This window comes from Larus michahellis, chromosome 2, assembly GCF_964199755.1.
Source record: "Larus michahellis chromosome 2, bLarMic1.1, whole genome shotgun sequence".
NCBI lineage: Eukaryota > Metazoa > Chordata > Aves > Charadriiformes > Laridae > Larus > Larus michahellis.
Window position 1 is genome coordinate 124,939,982 of NC_133897.1, and position 20,438 is coordinate 124,960,419.

Consider the following 20,438-nt stretch of genomic DNA (forward strand, 5'->3'; position numbering starts at 1 on the left):
ACTAAGAGCTGCAGACGTGTTAATCAACCATCTAAACTATGTAATCAACCATCTGATTGATTATTTGCATTTAGATAATTATTAGCTTTGAAACCCATCCTTGTTAAATAACATCTCATCACCTCAAGTGCTGTGTCATTCTAACACTAGGTATGTACTGTAGATACTCTTCTTTAGATTTGATTTTTCCTTCATGACTTTAACTCTCTTATTAGCTACTGTGAATTACCAACATAATAACATAAATACTTTTCAAATGACAAAAACATCCAGCCTTCTTTCTTTCTATATGCAGATTGTCTTGTCATCATCCAAGTTTCACAACAAGCACAAATATTACAATGAATTAAATAAATGTAAGCCTTGCATACTACATTTACCCTTGCAAACTATATATCAGGTTTGAAAAAATTATTCCACCACCAAAAAATATTCTGACTAGTTCAATGACATTTCTTAATCATATCTAGCACGCTTGTTTAATAAGGTTATTTTCCTCTTGAACAGTTTGTATATTCAGGCATTTCTCATGGGTGTTTGTACAGATAGATGTGTATTACGGCCACAGTTTTGTGAAGGAGAGTGATGCAGGTTTTTCTTCACTGTGCTCTTACTTCAAAATCTAGTTCTTTTCTTTGCCTTAACCTCGTTCTTTTGACAAGTGCAGATATCTTGAAGCTCCAGGGTGTTGATGGTTAGATGTAGTAATGTGTTGAGGATATAGCTGCGTCTTTTGCATTTTGTCATCTACTAAGCCAGTTATGACCTGCTATGAAGTATTCATATGGATTTCCATTGCAAACTGTTTTTCTTTGGTGGATAGTAAAATTGTTTTAAATTGCAAATGAAAGAGGTACTCAAGAGGAATATATTTCCCTATTTTGTGAGTAGATGTTTTACTGATTATTACCTACAAGAGCGTTTTTACTCTTAGTGTAAGTGATACTGCAGTAATCATACTCCAATGAGGAAACCACTATTATGTTATAAACCACAATTATCCAGTTGCATTTCCTTATCTGAAGCAATGTTTCCTGTATCTCCTTCTGGTTAATTTTTTTCATATTTCTTCAGTTCTTATGTTCACAGTCTTTCTAGTAAATCTTCAGTAGAGAGACATATGCTTCTCACTTTTAGGTGGGACCATAATAACTTCTGCTGGCACTGGTTTTCAGCCTTTACCATTTCTCTCTAATAATATGCATGTCGCTGCTGGTATTTTAATTATGGAGATTCACTGTTGTGAAATTGTGTTGTTTGTAACACAAGTATCTTCTTTAAAGAAGCACAACAGCAATAGTATCATTAAGGCAATGTCCAAATTTAGGAAGAGGTGTTACATATTGCAGGATTAAATGAAGTCATTCTTCTGTTAGGTGAATCTTTTTGTTTTTAATTAGTTTAAGTAAAAGTAATTGCAGTCCAATTATTGGAACATCACAGATTTGTGAAGACTAGGTTTTGTGCTTTTGTCCTTACGGCTCCCGCTACACTTTCATGTAATAGGAACAAATCTGGCATTTCTTTGTAATATCCATCCGTTACTGCTGTGCCGGTAGTGCGCAATACATCACTGGATCCTTTTGAGCGAGAAAGCAAATGAAAGAAGCCTGATGGTATACAGGTTTGCAATCATAGTTCAGATGGTCATTTGTCCTTCAATAGTGCTCTTACATGCCATAAATTGATAATAACTCTCAATATGCAAGTCTTTTCTTTACATACATTAGTTCAAGACCTCTGTTAAGAATGATTTGTATTCAACTCATTTGTTTTCTGGGGGAGCATTCCTGACTCTTACTAGCCATCCTTTGTTGTTTCCAAAAGTATTTATCAAATATCTGCACCTATGAGAGCTCACCAAAGCATGCAAGCTCTCTGTATGCTTTGTACAACTGGCTAATACAGGGGCAGTCAGTACAAGAATTTAAAAGGAAGCTTGAAGAAGTATAGAACTGCTTTCCAGATGAAACCTAAAGACTATCTAAGGTCTTTCTTCCTCTACTTGTATTTAGTTTTCAAAGGAAAACTTTTAGTTTCCAGGTGGATTAAGATCATCCACAAGAACTTTAAGTGCTGATATTGAACCGGAACAAAGATCCATATAGCCCTGTGTCTGGCCATAGGAAAAGTATAGTTGTATTTCCCTTTGGCTTTCCAGCCAGCTGCTACTTTGGGAATTCTGTCAGTTGATAGGGGACTTCCTGAATTATGCCTACTCTGTCTTAATTGTCTATAGTCCTTAAAACTATTTGCTCTATTTTTGTAATTTTTTTGACTCCTAAGAGAGATTTTACAATGTTTGCTATGTAAGTTGAAACACGTATCATCTTGTTTCTCACTTTTGTTCTCATCCAGAAACCACAGTGAGAATGATTCAGCCTACAGGGATCTATAGGAACAGCCTCTAAAGCAGAGGTCACGTTTATGCATTATTCAGCGTTGTATCAAGCCTCTCCTCTATGTAAATGTTCCTGTATTCTGGTTTTTACCTTTCTTCCTTCCTTCAAGGAACTTGATGCTGACTTCATTCAGGCTGAGTGCGTTTGCAATCCAGTGCATCTAGTCTCAAGAAAAAATCTGTTAGGCATGATAATACTAGAAATCATGGCAATAATCCCAGTCTTTCTATCCTTTGAACCATTTAGCTGGTAAAATGTGATCAACACACAACAGAGAATGGCACCATTACTGGTAGGTCAGGAAGCATACAGAAATGTTTTATTAAATAGTTTCTATGCACCCGTATTTTCCAGAACACATTGACAGATCACTTTGCGTATCGTAGCTTATATGGATTTTCAGCCTAAACTCTAAAATCTACTGCAGCTTGTAAAACCAGCATCAAGAATTCCTACATTCAGTCTATAGGCAGTTATACATACATTTGAATGAATTCACCAACGTATGATGTATTTTGTGTGAACAGTTCCATGCTTTTAAATTTTCTGAATCTCCCTGCTTTTTTCAGTGCATGTATACTCTTGAATAACAAAATTTCACAATCTTACCACAACTTACCTATCACATTGAGCAAACAAAAGCATAGCAAGGACAGAAAATAAGACTAACCAACTAATAATTCCAAATGTTATTTATTTACTCTTTCATACTCATTCATTAACGTAAGATTATCACAGTGTGGATTCATGTTTTTTTCCAAAGTGCTCCAAATTGTAATGATCTTGCTACCTGTTCACAATTGCTTAACATCCCAATGGCATGAACCATATTGTTGCTTTAATGCACGAGATGAAGTTAAGAACTCTTTAATGAATTTACATTCTTGTCAAGCTATTATATTTTAATTAGCTGATAATGAATGTAAATCAGCATACAGAGTCTAAATTGTTTGGGGAAATCCAGATATGTGGACAGAATAAATTAAAATAATAAAGTGTTCTTTTTTAATTGGAAAATTTCTGATAAGGAAGGAGACCTGCAAAGTTCCATGACATCTACAGGCTGCAAGAAAATGATAGATCAAATCATATGTGAAAGTGTGGGAGGACTTGATCTACTATCTAAGACAGCAAAATACTGAACAAGAGGTGGTGCCCACTCATTCCAAATGTTGCCCTCCCGTCTTGGCTGTTCTGTAGGTGCTCCAAGGGAATGGTCTCTGTCAAGCACCCTGTTCTGGCAACTAACACCTACTGTATTATTGCTTCTTGCAGATGATTGGTTGTGATACTTTAGACTCACAGTATCGTTAATCATCATTCCCAGTATAACATTAGGACTGTGAGTCCCTCATTTATAATAGAGTTTTTCAGGAAATAGGGTTAGAGCAAGCATGAGACCCATGGAGTTTTCAAACACATGATTGCTTCCATTTAAATTTTTCGGAATTGGAAAAACCTCAAATCAGTGCCCTTATCTCTAGATCATACTGCCCTTAAGAGTCCTTAGGGTGGTATGTGCTCATTGAAGGGCACATTTCCTCATCATCTCACGAGGATCCTGTGATTACATTGGAATAGCAAATTTCATTAAAATAAATAGGTAAAAAAGGTCAAACAAACCCCCAATAAATAGTGGTTTTGAGATTACACTTTAAAATCCTCTTATGGAAACTGAAAATAGTTATTATAGTGCTATTTGCTCAAAGAAGGTCTGAAATAGTAGCTCTCAGAGGAGTGAACAATTCAGTTCAGTTTCATCTGAATGTTTAAAAGTTTTTGCAAGCTTAATCAGCTGCATTCCAGCAGAGGGCAACAAAAATAGGGTAAAATTCACACAAAAACATAGTAGTATGGATGAGTATCTTCTGAATTTCTGCTTCTATGGCACGAAGACAGTTAAATGCAATAAAATAATTTTTTTCAAAAAACACAACCAAAAGTTCCAATAATGCATGCCTGAAGCCAAAGCCTGCTCATCTGCTCACCCTGCTGAGGAGTGATGTGTTCCATGTTCTTATTTGTTTCTTCTACAGAGCAGGTACAGCCATCACTGTGAAAACTATCTGTCTCTGGTGGCAACATCTAGTGCACGAAATTAACTGGATTTGAACATGGTGCACTCTTCTTTATGTCTCACTTCATATCATCTCCCTGTCAAGTATTCTTCGTGGCTATGATGTCATAACGTATTTGGCCTGCTGAATTTTTTGAATATATCTAGTCATATATGTTTGTTCCCTTATTGCAATCAATTATGCTTCAAACCATTCTTCCATGATAGCTTCCACTAAAATCTGTTCTTCCATTATTAGTCTCGTATCAATGCCACTTGCCTATTTACTAGTCAGATGCAACATACTGAAGAAACCTTATTTTTGAGCGCTTCTTCATCCTTCCACGTTTAGGTGATCACCAAATCCCAAACTAGTTTCTCTATGGTGTTAGATTTTTTTTTCCTGCCTTCAAGGAAGTTGAACAAGAACAGAATTTCATCCCTCATCACCTGCTTTCCTGATCATGAAGTAGGAGCAAGTACTTCTTGCTAGCTTCACTTCAGCTCTCATAATGCTTCCTGCAACTTTGCCTTCAGAACAGAATTTGTTTACTAGCTTCTTTTGTCTCCTTTAGTGCCACTCCTGACTTTTTATTGCTCTGGATAAACACAGCTTTCTAAGGAATGTTCTTGGAGTGCCTGCCTTTCTTTCTTAGTGTAGTATCTGCCAAGGTGCTTTATTTAAAAAAATTTCGTGCATATATGTTTGCAGTGTATCATACTTCTGTCCTCTGATGAAAACAGATGTTATTCGTTTGCATCAGTTGCATAGTGTTGTATGCTGTAATTCTGCTTAACACATAATAGTATTACAAGGAGTTCAGTAACGCTATGGAAGACTGAAGGAACATTTCTCCTCTAAATAATCTATCAAGTAACAGAAGGTATTTTTTTTCTCTTTTCATTTGTAAAAAATATTTACATTTAAATTTTGATACTTAAGGATTGGCGGGTCTTGATCATCTGTAGGTTAGATTTTACTCAGTGTGCTTTTTAACATGCTGGGAAGAACAATGTTGGCTAATGTTTTTCTTTCCATATTCTCAAGGCAGTGTATTTCGTAATCTTAAAGATCAGTGACTTCTGTTGCCTAATTGTAGAACTTTTTTGTTTTTCATGAAATGTCAAATATTTATGCATATGAATGATAAAAATTTAGGGTGTTCCTAAAACTAATCACACGTAACAATTTTCAGATAAGACTGGAGACCTATAATCCAGTTTGCAAACTATAATGTAATTAAAAATAATGCATTTCATGAAACCATCACCATATTACCTGAAAGATAAACATGATTGTTTTAATTCATCAAAGTAACAACAGTTACAATAACCATGCAATGTAGGTGTTAGATTGTACTTTAAAATATGAACTGGAAATTTATGAATGAGAAAATGATGTTTGGGTCCAGCATTTACATTTTCCAGGTACATTTAAAAGTACACAAGGCTCCCAATGTACTTTATTTCTGTTAAAAAAATTAATCTCTATATAAGAAGTAAACAAAAACACTATCAAAGTATTTAATATGTAGCTGTATCTTACCCCTAAAGATATATTTTCAGTATTTTGTTTAGACTAGTAAAATCTCTTTTTCTTGTCAATGTTCTTTCATAACCTAAATTTTTCACTGTATTGGCTGTAGTTGTTGCTTGAACTAGAAGGAAATACACAGTTTTGACAAAGATTTTAATAGCAACTACTAACACAAACAGGGATTTATCATGCTGCAGTATTTCATGTCAGATTTAGGAATAAATCCGGAAAGTCTTGGAATCTCTGTTTTTCTGTCAAAAGCCAGTGTTTTTCACCCACCTTTTCTTTTAAGAAATTGTGTGAGATATTTGGTGTCTTATAAAGTGTGTATTCATTTTATTTTAATACTTTGTCCACCAAATGTCCTAGCTTCTCTAATGCTTTCCTTTAACTTGCATTGAAGAAAGGAGGGAGGAAAATGAAGCTGATGTCCGTGCCAAGCAGGGAGGGTGGAAACGTTCTTCTGACACTTTGATTCAGGATACATTTGAAAGCCAACTGAAATTGCTTGCCAGCAGGTTTTTGACAGTGAGAATTATCCTTTGATAGCAAAGCTGTGGGATGTCAGTGACAGACTTACAGACTTGCTCAGTATTTGCATGAAGAATGCAACGAGGTTACCACTGCAGCAAACAGTCTGCTTTTAAAGTCTGCAAAACGTAGTGCCACTCACATCTCTGCATGTAGTTGTTTTGAGATGATGCTGTAAACACTGGAGGAAATTCGGTGGTGATTCTTCTTTTCTTCTAAAAGATAAGATACGTTTTGTTGAAACAGTGTAAATGTTACACTGTGGTTTCAGGGCTTTCAGGGCTATACAGTTGATTCCTAGTTGACAATGTCTTTAAATTAAAGATGTGTTATACTCATTTACCCATAGCTACAAAAACAATTGTGAAAAGTTAACACAAGAGAGGAAAAAATAAATTCTAGGTATTAATTGTCTGTCATGAATGCACATGGTAGATTTACTAGGTTTGCTCAAAAGCTTTCAAGGCTTCTGCTTAAAATAAAAAAAGAATATTTTCGTTCTACTAATGGCAGGATTGGGTATGTTCTACACTTAATTCTCCTTGTATTGGACGCTTTTGTGTCAGAAAGCTGAAAATGCTTATTTAGATGGAGTCAATGATCTGCAGGGCTAAGTGCAAACTCCTCGTGAATCAGGGGTCTCAGACACTTTTTCTCCTTACTTTTTACCTAGGGGTATTGTTGAATGTTTTAAGAAAAAATTACTTGAACAAATATCAAAACTGATTTTGCACACTTGATTTTGTACCTAGGATACAGGGTAGAGTAAGGGATGTTTCAAAGGCTATTCCAGCCCAATTTTCTATCATTTTTTAAGGAAAGAAATTTGTTTAAGGCTTGATGATTTTGGTGGATGGCAGTAAGTTGTCCTGAATTACTTATATAATTAAGTACTGTCACGGAAGTGCAAGACCAACAAAAGATGGTGTCACAGAAAAGGTAAAATGGTATATTCATATGTCTCTAAAATCCAATGTTTGCGTTTTTTTTTTTCTTCTAATGACTGAGTATTAATCTATTTCTTTATTCATTTTTATAGATAAAAAAAATCAACAGGAATTTTCCCGTAAACCAGCAGGTAAGAAAATGAAAATTTGGAGTTCTTCCGTTTATAATTCTCATTTCAACTATATTTAATGCTCTGATAGCTGTTCATTATTCTAGTTCAAGAATTCTCAGTAGATTTTCTTCAGAGAGTACCTTGCTGCATCAAAATAGGTTATTATTTTTTTATCTAAAGTCAACGGGAAATGATGTCTTTCGTTAAAGTAAGAACATGCCTAAACTTTTCAAATTAACCTGTTTAATGCATATATGTATTTATATATATATAAATATAAAAATAAAAGTTTTCTTCAGATTGCATCTTACCCATTTTACTATAAATGGGGGAATGGGATTGTTATGCTTTACAGAATTAGCTGGTATCCATCAATGTTCTAAAATTCTAAAAATGTATGAATTCTATTGTCCAAATGAAGGCATAAAAAAATAGTATTTGCACAAGTTTATGGAGCAGGCCAGTAGCAGAATTTGGAACAAACTGAATCGTCTGACTGTCTCCAAGTTTACCCATTGTCATTCTCATGTTACTGGCAGACACTGCAATGTCCTAAAAAAAGGGAGTAAGATTCCTTGAACAGAGATGATGTCGTGCAAAATGCATTATATGCACAATTGCTGCTCTTCTCTACAGCTGTGTAGCAGGTGATTGGATCCATGAGATGAAGAGATAGAGCTGTGCATCTTGAGAAATCTGTTCTTTCCACAATTTTTAATACTTTTTTTTTAAAGAAGCAAACGTACAGGCAGCTCAAGGTTTAAGGCTGAAATTCTGAGGTTCTAGTTGCTAGAGATCATCATAAGAATGGGCAACAGCTACAACTCCTGAAAAGGATCAGCATATATTTTAGAAAGCTATGTAAGAAAAAGCATGAATAAAAATATTCAGGGTACAGTACATTGTAAAGTGACCAAAGATTCATTTGGAACATAGTCTGTTGCCGTACTAAAGAAATATCATTAATTGTTCTATGATATAGCACAACAATGGTTGAAAATGTGGCCATTTAGTGGTGGGCTACTTATCACAGAGTACATGTCTAGTAAATTAAACCAGTTAATTAAGTATACATGTGTTGTGTATCACAACTATTACATAATAGGGATTTCTTTTTAAGAAACTTGTAATAAGGAGAAACAGAGAAATCTGGTTCATCAGAAGGAACAAATTACTTCCTTGTAGAATGAGACAAATATGTAGAGGACTGAGCTGTAAAATTGCCTTCAAGAGGACGGATTTGAGGAAGAAAAGTGCTTTCACCTCCTTTACACCACATCTTCAGCCAGTCAATATATTTCTTATTTCCCTGTCTTTGGTCCAACTTTTTTAATATGGAATTACTAATATGGAATAGCGCTGAGTGTAACTTCCAAGGGAGGGTGTATTACTATTCTGTTTGCTGCTTTCTTCATGAGAAGGCCCACAAATCATAAAAAAATTAATGGCAATTTAATAATAACAACAACAACAACAACAATTATATGAGTACGTATAAAAAAATTAGAATAAATAAAACATATTAAACAATTAGGTGCATTTTTATTTGCCCTTGATTCTCAGTTCTTCATCCGCACTACAATTGCTCAAATTTTTAGATACTTTTGTCTCATTCTTGCTTCTTGAAGTCAAAGAAAGGAAGAGGTTTGTCACATTCAGCAATTGAAAATAACACTTGGATTTGGACATTTTCAAAACAGTTGCTATAGCATCAGTTGCCGACAGTGGCAAATAAGTGCTCCTATCTCAACAGAGGGAAAGAATGCCTAATAAACAAAAAAATAGTTAGCTAGCTCCATTTTCACTCTTATGTTTTACTCTGGACTTATTTCTTTGCTTTTGTTACTGTAAAAAAAAAAAGAAAACAAAACCATAAACAGCAATTATAATGTCCCACCAGGCTCACATATTAATTCAGTGATCTCTGCTGTTTCAGAACTCTTGGCATGCATGGTCAATGAGGCATTTTTCTCTTCATTAGAATTCCAGTGGAAATTAATAACTTTCTTGGCTTGAACAGCTTGTTGGTCAAGTTATCTGTTAGGGCACCCTGCAATTAATGCATTCTTCTCCCATCAGCATGAATCACTGTATTCCAAAGGAATTACCATGGACCATTTCAAGAAAGTGAAGATCAAACTGAAAAGAGAGAGGCCGATTTGATGGGCAGAGAGACTGATAAGGTCTCACTGCCCATTAAATAAGGGAAAAGAAAAACGTTTATTGTTCTGTGGATGTCTTAACAATTTGGGGAACATTAATTTCAAAAATAGATTCCTTTTTGGTTTACATTATGTAGAGAGGTTTGCAATTTTTTATTCTAGAAGGAGCTAGGAAATACAACCTAATTTTTATTAAATACAGTATTTCTGAGAAGAGTCAGAAAAGACTACACAGATGTAAGGTTAATTTCGGTCTTCTGGTATGCAGCAGACATTAACACAATATGCAGGGAAAGAACTGTCCTTTTTACTTGTTACATTAGCACAACATTATTTAGCTGAATGTATAATGACTACTTTTGTCATCCTGACATTTATTTTAATAAAATACATTTTTGTCTAAGAGGTTGAATAGCTAGTTTTCACTTGTTTCTGCAAGCACATCATGAACTTGAACTCTGAAACTGATCAGATTGGGATTTTACTTCTAGATTTTTTCTTACAGTATATTTTACCTAAAATGATTAATCCAAACTACAAGAAAGTTATCATCTGTTCAGGATGGAAATGCCTCTATGTCTTATTGTATGCCCTATGCATCTTGTTCAATAAAAAACAGTGATAAGACAAAGTCTGACAGTTTCTAAGAGCCTATAATGAAATGTTTTTAAAGTCACTTTATTGAAAAACATCTATTGGCTAAGAATTTCTAGGGTACTATCTTTAATCAATACACATGGAAAAGGTTTGTATGAACATATGGCTTTTCAGTTCTCCCTCAGGGACAAAATTTCTACAGTATATTTTAAATTTCGTCCTCATATATCTAAAACATTCATGATAAATACAAATAAATTTCAGTATTTAACTTTTTCTCTCAAATATCCTTCTTTTGCTAAATATCCAGTTATTAAGGGGTTTAATATCTTTCTCACACTTAGATATCACTAGTATCTAAAATGCATGTGAAGGTTTTGATTTTACACCTTTGCCTATCTAAGCAAAACTTTCTGTAGAATTTTACATCATCAGTGGCAACATTGCAAGTTAATCTTTTGACTGCTGTCTTCATCCCATTATGCTTAAGAAAAAAAAAAGGCATATTTAATTCCACTTAATGAATGTCCATGGTTTTTTTTATGAGCACTAGCAGGATAATTGAAGGTTATTTTCAGTTAGAATTTTTGTATGTATATATGCATGTATGTATATATATAAATAAAATTAACATGTATATATGTATCTGTATATATATGTGGATTTTAATTAGTTGTTAAAGGTAAAAAGGGGAAGGCTTAACAGTAAAAAGGGGAAGGCAGTTGTCAAACTAGATTCAAGGAACCAATCCAATTATAATTCCTTTATGAATATATTCTTGATTTAGAGAAGAAAATATCGGCACGGACAGATCCATTAGCATTACAATGTGGAAACAAATGAATTTACATAGGTGTGGAAGCTACTGTAGCACTGACAGTGTTATGCAAATGTCTCAATGGCTGCAATAATGTTTAAAAGAGCAGAAAAAAAGCAATTAGAAAAGACTTGTTGATTATACAGCTTTCCTTTAAGGCAGTAATTGTGAAAGTAGGTTTGCCTGACAAATTATTTGAAAGATAAGATACATTTTAGTGGAAATTAAAAGTTGAAAGAAGATGAGTATTGATAAAGTGATAGTTATATGGGCAGCATGAGGCAATAAGAAGTTCTGAGAATGTTCTTAATATGTTTAATAGTGGTGGGAAGATGATACAAAAAGTGATGGAAGAGGACCACACAAATGTTGAAGAAGATTGTGGGAGAAGAGGGAAATAAAGTTCCCCGTGTCCAAGCTTACAATGATTACCACTTGAAGGTGGTAAAAAATTAGAAAATTGGCAACATCTTTGAATCAAGTTGTGTTTTCTATATTGGTACTGTATGCACGGGCTACATATAGTACCATCTAAGAGAAAACCAGGATGTAGGTGAGAAAAAAGTTTTAGATAACTCGATACTGAAAGCATAGTAAGTATTTTAAACATACACTAAAAATAATACTATATCATAGACAAAATTTCCATAAATCCAGAGGAAAAATTATGAAGACCTCATAGCAGAGAGGCACAAAGAATAGAATTTTTCAAGGTTTCAGCCAGAGGCTTCTCTGTTTGATCAGCCAAGATGGGAGAGGAAACACTGGCATGTTTCCTTTTCTTGGAGCTCATCACTGCTGTTCAGCTGTTACACTGACTACAGCAAATGTCAGCTCCTGCGAGAGCCATCATTAGGCAGGTTGAGCTTTGAAAGGTGGCATCGACTTCCCTGCTAAGCATTTCCAAATGACAGGAAAATACACCTTACCTCAATAAACCATGGTGGTGTGCTGAGGACAAGCACTGGCTATTCCTTTTCAATTCCCAATCTTTACATTAGCCACCATGAGTCTGTGAGCGTGCTGAGCTCAGCTGAAGATCGACTTGATAGCATCTAGGGAAATCAACATGAGATAGATAGCCTTTCTTACAAAATCTTCTGATGCTTCTCAGGGTGGTAAACAAAACACATTGCCTCCAGGTACAGGAGATTTTACTACACGTGATTACCCTCATTTGCTGTTTGGGTTTTATTGGGATTTGGCATTTACTGATTGCCATGCCAGGAGGATGAATTGGTTACATCTGGTTTAGGTACGCAGTGGAATTCAAGGTTTAGATCTAAATCTTAGTCTGGCCTTCAGTTCACCTTCCCCTGTCCCTACATGTGCAAGTAACTACAATGTTTGTAAATTGCAGTTGGGAAAGCCGTAACTTTCTGATTGCACTTGTAACTTGCTTTACTCAACAAGCTAGCAGTAAAAAGCAGATTCAGTACATGGCAAAGGCAAGGAGCTGACTTACGACTTTATTGGATTATGACTGTGTTCACACACATGTTCCTAAGTGCAATAAATGGCCCCTTGCTTCTCTACTACACAGACAAAAGTCAAATCTCAAGGTTTCAGATGAAACCAAGATTAGAATATCTTGGCAGAGAAATGTATTTAAAACCTTCTTTTCCCATGCTGTGTGTCTCATGTCTATTGAGATGAATTCAAAGGCTATAGCCCTCCATCTTTCATCAATGCTGAATTCACAAAAAAAAAGTATAATGAGGAAGAGTGCTGTAATCCTTTAAGCTGAACACTATTTCTCTTCTACCCACAGGCAGCATGAGTATTTTTGAAAGATTTATCTTGCCTCTACAGAAGATAACATATTCTTGTTAAATAATTTTAATTTTCATTTTTAAGAAGAATCTTTTCCTCTAGAATTTTCCTGCATTTATGGGAAAAGGATTGGTAGCTTCCCTGCTCAAAGTTAACAGTTTATAATGAGAGTTGTATGAGAATGAGACAGAGAGTGTTTCCATGTCCACAACTGTGTTTAACTGAGTTTTAAAACAACATCATGGAATAATGAACTGATGCCCCACTAAGGCAAGAAACTGGTGTATTATTGTGCATGTCAGATTCCATAGCACTCAGTTGTCATGAATCCCAGTGTCTTGCAGGCATATTTATGTTCTTGAGGATGTTCACAAATATACATGGATATGCCCATTTTCTCTTGCTTTTGATATAATTTTGTAAAGCCAACTACATCCAGCTGTACCAGATCAGCTATGTAATATCACGTCATATTTGGGCATAATTGGCTGCTGTTCAGCTTGATTAAAGTTACGCAGTTAGTCAATCTTGTTTAAAATCACTTCTAAAAATTCAGCTCAGTGAGTTTATTTAATAAAACCTAACTTATAAATGCTGTATAATACACGCAAATGTCAAGATGGCTGGCTTGCCTGTCACTCAAGGCAATGTCCTTTGCTGCAGATGTGTTGCATCCCTATTACACTTCAAGGTGAATTGCATTGCTCAGGTGGACTGATAGAACATCTGTTCTAGTGATAAACATTTGTATGAGACACAGCACAATCCTTTTTTTAATTGCAGAATAATAACCTCCTAGATGGCATTTCTATCCTATTAATATTTTTAAAGTGAACTGATTAAACTTCTACTTTATACTGAATGGTGACATGTACTCAAAGAAATTCAAGTCATTAGTCTAGAAGTACATTAACGATAGTGCTTATATTCCCTCTCCTTAGTTGTTTTTTGGTCTTGTTTCGCTTTTTTGGGTTTTCTTTGTTTGTTTGATTGGTTTTGTTTGGGGTTTTTATTAATATTTTTCTTTTTTTGTTATTTTTTTCTTCCTGATTTTGCATGACTGTTGAATTAATTATTTTTCAATATACCATTACTGTAGTTCCTCAGAGTAGCCATTCTGCAGCTCTTGACTGACAGTTATTGAACTTTCACGTCCTATGGTACATCTGCCCTATCTCCATCTGTTGTCCCAGTAAGGATTTGATCAGGTTTATTTTGAGGGAATATCTCTAGAATGATGTTTCTATTGTTAAATGTTTGTAGAAACACACAGGGGGAGCTGAGTTCTTGCTGCTAAATTAAGCAGAAGTGCACGATAGGGTGTAAATTATGCTGTGCTAATGCCCCGCATTGTATTCTCAGCCGTCTATAGCATTTGGCATGGATTATTACTCCATAAAATAAATCCTTGAAAGGCTTATGTTACTTATTAATACTTTAAATTCTTTCTGTAAAATAAAAGGAATATATATGTAGAGAGAGATATAAAAATTTGTTTGGTTGGTTGACGTGAAATACTTTTCACTGAGAAGTTTTTTTAATTGTTTTAGATGCTTCTGAGGCACTCTCTGTTTTAAAAACTATGCTTCCTGGGGCCAATAAAAGATTTTGCTTCCCTTTACATTGTAGTCCAGAGCAGCTTCTGAACTTCAGGATGTAAAAAAGTTTTAGAAGGGCAATGCACACCATAGATTGTTAGAGATTTTAGGCTGAGGAAACATACATGTTGACTTTTGAGAGGAAGGTCAGACTGCTTCCTGAAGATAGTGGATTACCTGATGAGCTGGATAACATTCATGTTGTGAGTCACTTGATGCAGTTGTTGGATAGTGGTGCTTATATCCTAGGGCTGCATACCCTATCGCTGGATGGAAGTAATTTGGACACCCACTGGAAATTTAGATGATAGAAAAGAATGATTAAATCAAGTTCTTATTTAAATCTCAAACTATAAGTCTCAAGCTGTGTATCAAATAATTTCTGCATGTCCAGCAAATTCAATTTTGCCTCAAGTATAGATTTCATCCTCATTTACGTATTTTTCTCATTTATCTTCTCATTTTTTTCTAATACTAACTCGTTAGTATAGCAAGTATTAGTTAGCTTATTTTTCTCTGCAATATTAATGTCACTCCCTGAAAATTGCTTTCCGTAAGGGTAAGTTTTTCCTGACCAAATTTAGTGACCACATCTGTGTTAGATCTGTGCTCGGATTTTAGCCAGTACAGGGATGAATGTACCGTGTTCTCCACTAAAGGCTTAAATAAGGCAGATGAATGAAGGAGTCTAAATGCCTTATTCTATTGTAAACATTTAAAATTGATTGAAATAAACTGACGTGTCCCACAACTAGATGTTATTAAGTAGAATCCTGAGTTGATAAACAGATAAACAAAGGTTGCTTATTTTCTGGTTCTGGAAGAAGACTTACTAGATATTGTACGTATTTTAGTGACATTTCAAGTGTAGATGACAGAGAGGACTTAGGAATCTGTGGGGAAGTGATGTGATGCCTAGATGTTACCCATTTGGTTCCTGAAGAAGGGAGAACCATCAGGATAAGATCCAAAACAGCTTGGGCAGCTCACAGGGACAAGTCTGATGGCCCTTCTCTCCTTGTGGCTTAGGGGTCTGAGTCAAAGCTTCATTCATGTCAGGTTCAAAGCTCTGAATGCTTCTGCAAAGGCTCTTTCTAAGAAACTAATGGAAGTTCCTGCTCTAAATACAGAAATAAACAGATAAATAAATACATGTACTTTACGAAAGAATATGTTTATGCCTATTTTTGGGTGACAGTCATGGCTGAAAAGTATTCAACTAAGTAGACAGCTCGATCCACTGCTTTCCAGTTTAAGGTGTTTACCAGATATTTCACCTTGCGTTATACTCCTCTCAGGTGTGAAATCAAGCTTTTTCTGATTCTTGCGCGTCTTTCTGCATAGAGTCATAGCTTCAAAAGGAGCTGTATATCTCAGTTTTTAGCTTGATGGTCAGGTTGGAAGATGAAAGATACAGGTTTGACGCACTGACTTTGTGAGTGCTGTAATTGGTAGGTTGCCATAATAAGGACTTTCCCTTCAGCTGCTACTTTTCACAACAACATGATGTTAATTTTTTTTAAATAAACCTGAGCTTGCCTGTATGCATACAGGGTTCTTCTGAATCACACTTACACCCCTCAACAGATTTAGGCAGAGGAATCATTGCTTTCTGATTTGTCATTAAGCTTTAACATGGACAAACACTTGCAGTTCCTCCCAGGAGCGTATTTCTGTATATATGATGAGGTCAGACAGTGAGAAACCACTGAAACTAAAAAGGAATTGAAAGAATTGAAAGGATTGCTTTTGTTGCATCATTTTATCCCTGTGTTCTGTTTATATGCGTGACATTATTGAATCCTGCTTTAAGTAGCTAAACATATTTGGATCTGATGTTTTGCCGCTTGCACAAGAAGTGGGATATGTAGCATGAATAGGACAGTGAAAGGGATACCTGGAATTTAAAAGAGAAATTTTTGGGGGGAGTTGGATATTTATGATGTCGGAGACTGGAAACATAAGCAGCAAATATTAAACCAAGATATGGCCTTTTTTTATTCTAATAGACTAAATGCTTGCATCTTTTTCATGCATTGTTGGATGGGATTTTTAGCTACTATCCAAACAGGACAACAAAGCAGGAGGACAGGAAGCAAATTTCAGCATCCTGTTTAGAAATAGGTACCTTGAATGATGAATATGTCCTGTACGTCTCTGCTTTCTGACAAGTTCCTGATAAGTGGTAACAGAAAGAGGAAACAAGAAAGGGAAAGAAATAGTCACCATATCCACATAAGATATAGGTCATCATTTTTTAGTTATAATTTGAAAGATTAAGTATGGGGAAAACATTTATTATTTTTTTCTCTAACCTCACCCTAAATCAAGAATTGTTAACATCCATAGCTTTCCTGATATTAATTTGTTTTTTCTCACCATTTTGGAGTCTTCGTTGGAGGCTGAGGCTAGAAATAAAAAATTGCAATGTTTTGTTGTAATGTCTGTTTTATTGCATCAAGTGAGTGTAAAAGTTCCCAAGAATAACATTAATTTTAGTAGATTAGAATGAAGGTGTTCAGTAAGCCTATACACACAGTGTTCCTTGGGGAATTGTATCATCTAAATAAATTAATTGGAATCAATGAAGCGTATACTTTAACTGTAGATCTTCTATTGAAGGAGCGCCTGGGACTTAAAAGGCCTAAAGAAAGTATTTTTAATTACAGTTTACTCCAAGAGGACAGGTGAATAGGCATTTCATTTTTTTCTCATTCACTTATTTTACATCTATGCAGATGATCAGTGCTTCGTATCATACCCTGTGAAAGTAAAAATATTTCACCTCTTGAACTTCTAAGAACAGTGGCTAAACAGAATTCTGTGGACCATAGATGCTCATTGACCTTTTCCCTTTCATCACAATAATACTCCATGGTACTGGTGATACAGTTGCCACCTGATTTTCAGAAAATAGTTGATGTGTAAAATAGTACAAAGCAATTGACAATTTATGGGTTACCTACAAATGAAGAATCAAAAAGAAGCGCAAGAAGTATCAATCGCTGAAAATGTCTGAAGGAAAACTGACAATGGGATTGATGGAAAATGTTAAAAAATGTAGATAATTGCAAATTCCGAAACTTCCCCTAGAAATTCATAATATGAGGACAATTTTTTGTTCTTTTAAACAGTTATATTTCCTGGTAAGGAGACACTGTTTAGTGAGCAATATCTGTTATATGTTTAGCACATCAGAGAACTTTTGCTTTCAATCTTACTATTTTGGGAAACCAAACTTATTAAGTCCATCCTGTTTCATCACACAGCAAATAGAAATTTAACAGCAGCAAATAGATAAACAATTATCAAGCGAGGTCGGCATGCCCTTGAGTTTCTTGCATACTTGTACTTTTCTGCTGGCAGACCCGACAGATGACAACTGAAAATTTAGTTTGTTTAAAGTTCACTCTTACTTATGAAGAATGACTCTGGAAAGTGGTGCAGGTATGGAGAGGTGAAAGAACGTGAAGCAGTAGATAGGCAATGGTGTAGCCGTGAACTTTTGACCAAGGTCCAGACAGACATCTGTCTTACATCTCTAAAACAGATCTCTGGTGGCACGTAAATGCTGAGTGTCCAGAGTCACTCGATCCAACTGGCATGCTCAGAGTTCCCCTGAAGTCCAACAGGAGCAAGACACGACAGTATGCAGTTTCTATCTGCTTTCTTTAAATATGCAGCCAGAAGTCACGCTGCTTCCTATTATTTGTTTAACAGCCTACTGTTTACAGCACTTGCTTAATTGCTTAATAGAAGCAATAGTCACTCATCACTCCAACCTATTGCTCCCTTGAGCCTGCCCTGCTGTAGGTGAGGTAATATGGCAGCTTCTCCTTCCCTCCTGCTGAAGTAGGCTGCTGTTCAAAACCAACCCCAGAGAGTGGGAAAAGAAAGAGGCAAAAAAGGAACCAGACCCCTTAGACTATGCAACAAAGGCCTTTAAGAAGAGATGCCCTCTCTGAGAGGAGGGACTTCTACCTAAGTATTAATTAAGAGTTTACATCCATCAATTGTTTGATAATGTTCCTGTAGGTCACTGTCTGCTCTTCACAGGGCCTTGAACTATTCCATCAGGATCTTTCCTTCAACCACACAGATGGCACCCACAGCGGATTTTTTTGTGTTGTCTTCGCTGTGAATGAAGGAGCCTTCCTGTCCCTCTGTAGAGTTCTCTGTGGATACAGAGCCTCAGTGTCTAACACTGAAGTTAGAGCTTCATTCAGGACCCAATCGCAATTTTGCGGCAGTTACATCCTATATGGGTTGTATCCTTCAGTTGTTCATGATGGTGGGACACTTTGCATTAAAAAAAAAGAAATGAGTGGAATAAAGTTCAGATATTAATGCAAAATAATTGTTACGTAGTACTCCTTAAAGACCGAGATTTTCTGGAGAAACTACAAAATCCATGGAAATACTGAGATGTCGGAGAGAAGTCAACTATTGACAGGCATCACCCCTTGTTGAAAAATAATTAAGTACGACATGAGTTCAATAGATGTTATGAACTCTACTGCTAACTCCCTGTCAGAGGCCATTGGCATATGACCAGCAAAAGATCCTCAGGATAGCCTAGTTTCAATCTAAACGCCAGGCAAATTAAAACACGCTTTACTCTAACAAAGCAAAAAAATTAAATACTTGTTAAAAATCAAGTTATGAAGAGAAGCATGAGAACAATATTATGTAGAATATACTGAATAGCATGTTCTTGATCTAATAATCCCATAAGGTTTTTCTCAGTTTCTAGAGGAGACATTTTAGCAGTAGTTTTCCTCTACCTTACTGTCTTTCAGAATAGGACTGCATTCTGGTTCTTGAACTCAACGCAGTTGTATTTGGATACCACTGTTTGAAAATTAATATATAAAGTGATTCCAGAGTAGCCCTACTTCTTTCTTAGTAATTTAGGAAGATTTTTATTTACTTTAAGAGTGAGTAAGAATGCAAGTTATATATCATTAGTCTTTTACACACCAGCTTTTCCATTCTGTTTAGAAATTCAATTGAATTTCAAGTAATTTCAAGATATTTAGCATCTCTGTTCTCTTCTCATCTGACTTCTCACCTCCTCTTTCCCTTCCTCTGCAATCTCCATAGAATATCAGTCTTTCACAAATCATAACAGTTGCCCTCTACCCCATTAACAACTGAGAGGGGATGATAGGATTCCTCTTTCATTTCTCAATAGCTGTTTATGAGTAATAGAAGAGTCCTGCTGTCTTCACTCTCAAGGGTACCTTACCTGCAAGCAGTCTGTACTAAAAACTCCTTTCCAGAGCGTATTTTAAGGATGAAAGTGTGTAGTGAGAAGTTAGAGACACTGTGCCATTGAAGATGAAGGTAGATATAAAATTAGTGAATTCAGAAAAACCCGGAGAGCTACAAGTGGATTGTGAAATGTGAACTGCTACCTTTTGTATGTACTAGTGTGTGTGCTGCCAAATAATGTGGCACTGTAATAATAACAATACTGAAGCTGGTTTGCTAGGAATAGTAAGTCAGGACTTTTTTAAAACGGATTCCAAGACAGATATGACAGCTTTGAGATCCAAGGCTCATAGAATAACAGAATTTTTCAGATTGGATGAGTTGTTGCAGGTCATCCAGTCAAAATCCTGCTCAGAGAATAGCCAACATAAGTCAAGTTGCTCAGGACTTTGCCCAGTCAAGTTCTGAATGTCTGTAAGAATGGAGATTTCAAACATCTCATACTAAGAGAAATATTTCAAAATTTTCTCTTCTTCTTTGACTACTAAAAGACAAAGGTGCTTTGGTATATGATTTCTTTGACATAATGCCACAAGATAGTGAATAATTCTCTTTCTGTCGATCTGGCGAGGATTTACTCTGGATTTCAGTTTCAGTATATTTATTTGTTTTTATAAAAATAGTTTATTTT

At 35.5% G+C, this 20,438-nt stretch overlaps 1 protein-coding gene across 7 annotated transcripts in view; it reads left to right on the forward strand.

The window, feature by feature from the left end:
* SNTG1 (syntrophin gamma 1) overlaps positions 1 to 20,438 on the forward strand; it is a 352,251-nt gene that overhangs the window by 269,664 nt on the left and 62,149 nt on the right. For all 7 annotated transcript variants that reach the window (XM_074577005.1, XM_074577004.1, XM_074577003.1 and 4 more), the window contains one exon: positions 7,566 to 7,604. In XM_074577005.1, coding sequence (XP_074433106.1) covers positions 7,566 to 7,604 — 39 coding nt within the window. The remainder of the gene's footprint in view (positions 1 to 7,565; positions 7,605 to 20,438) is intronic.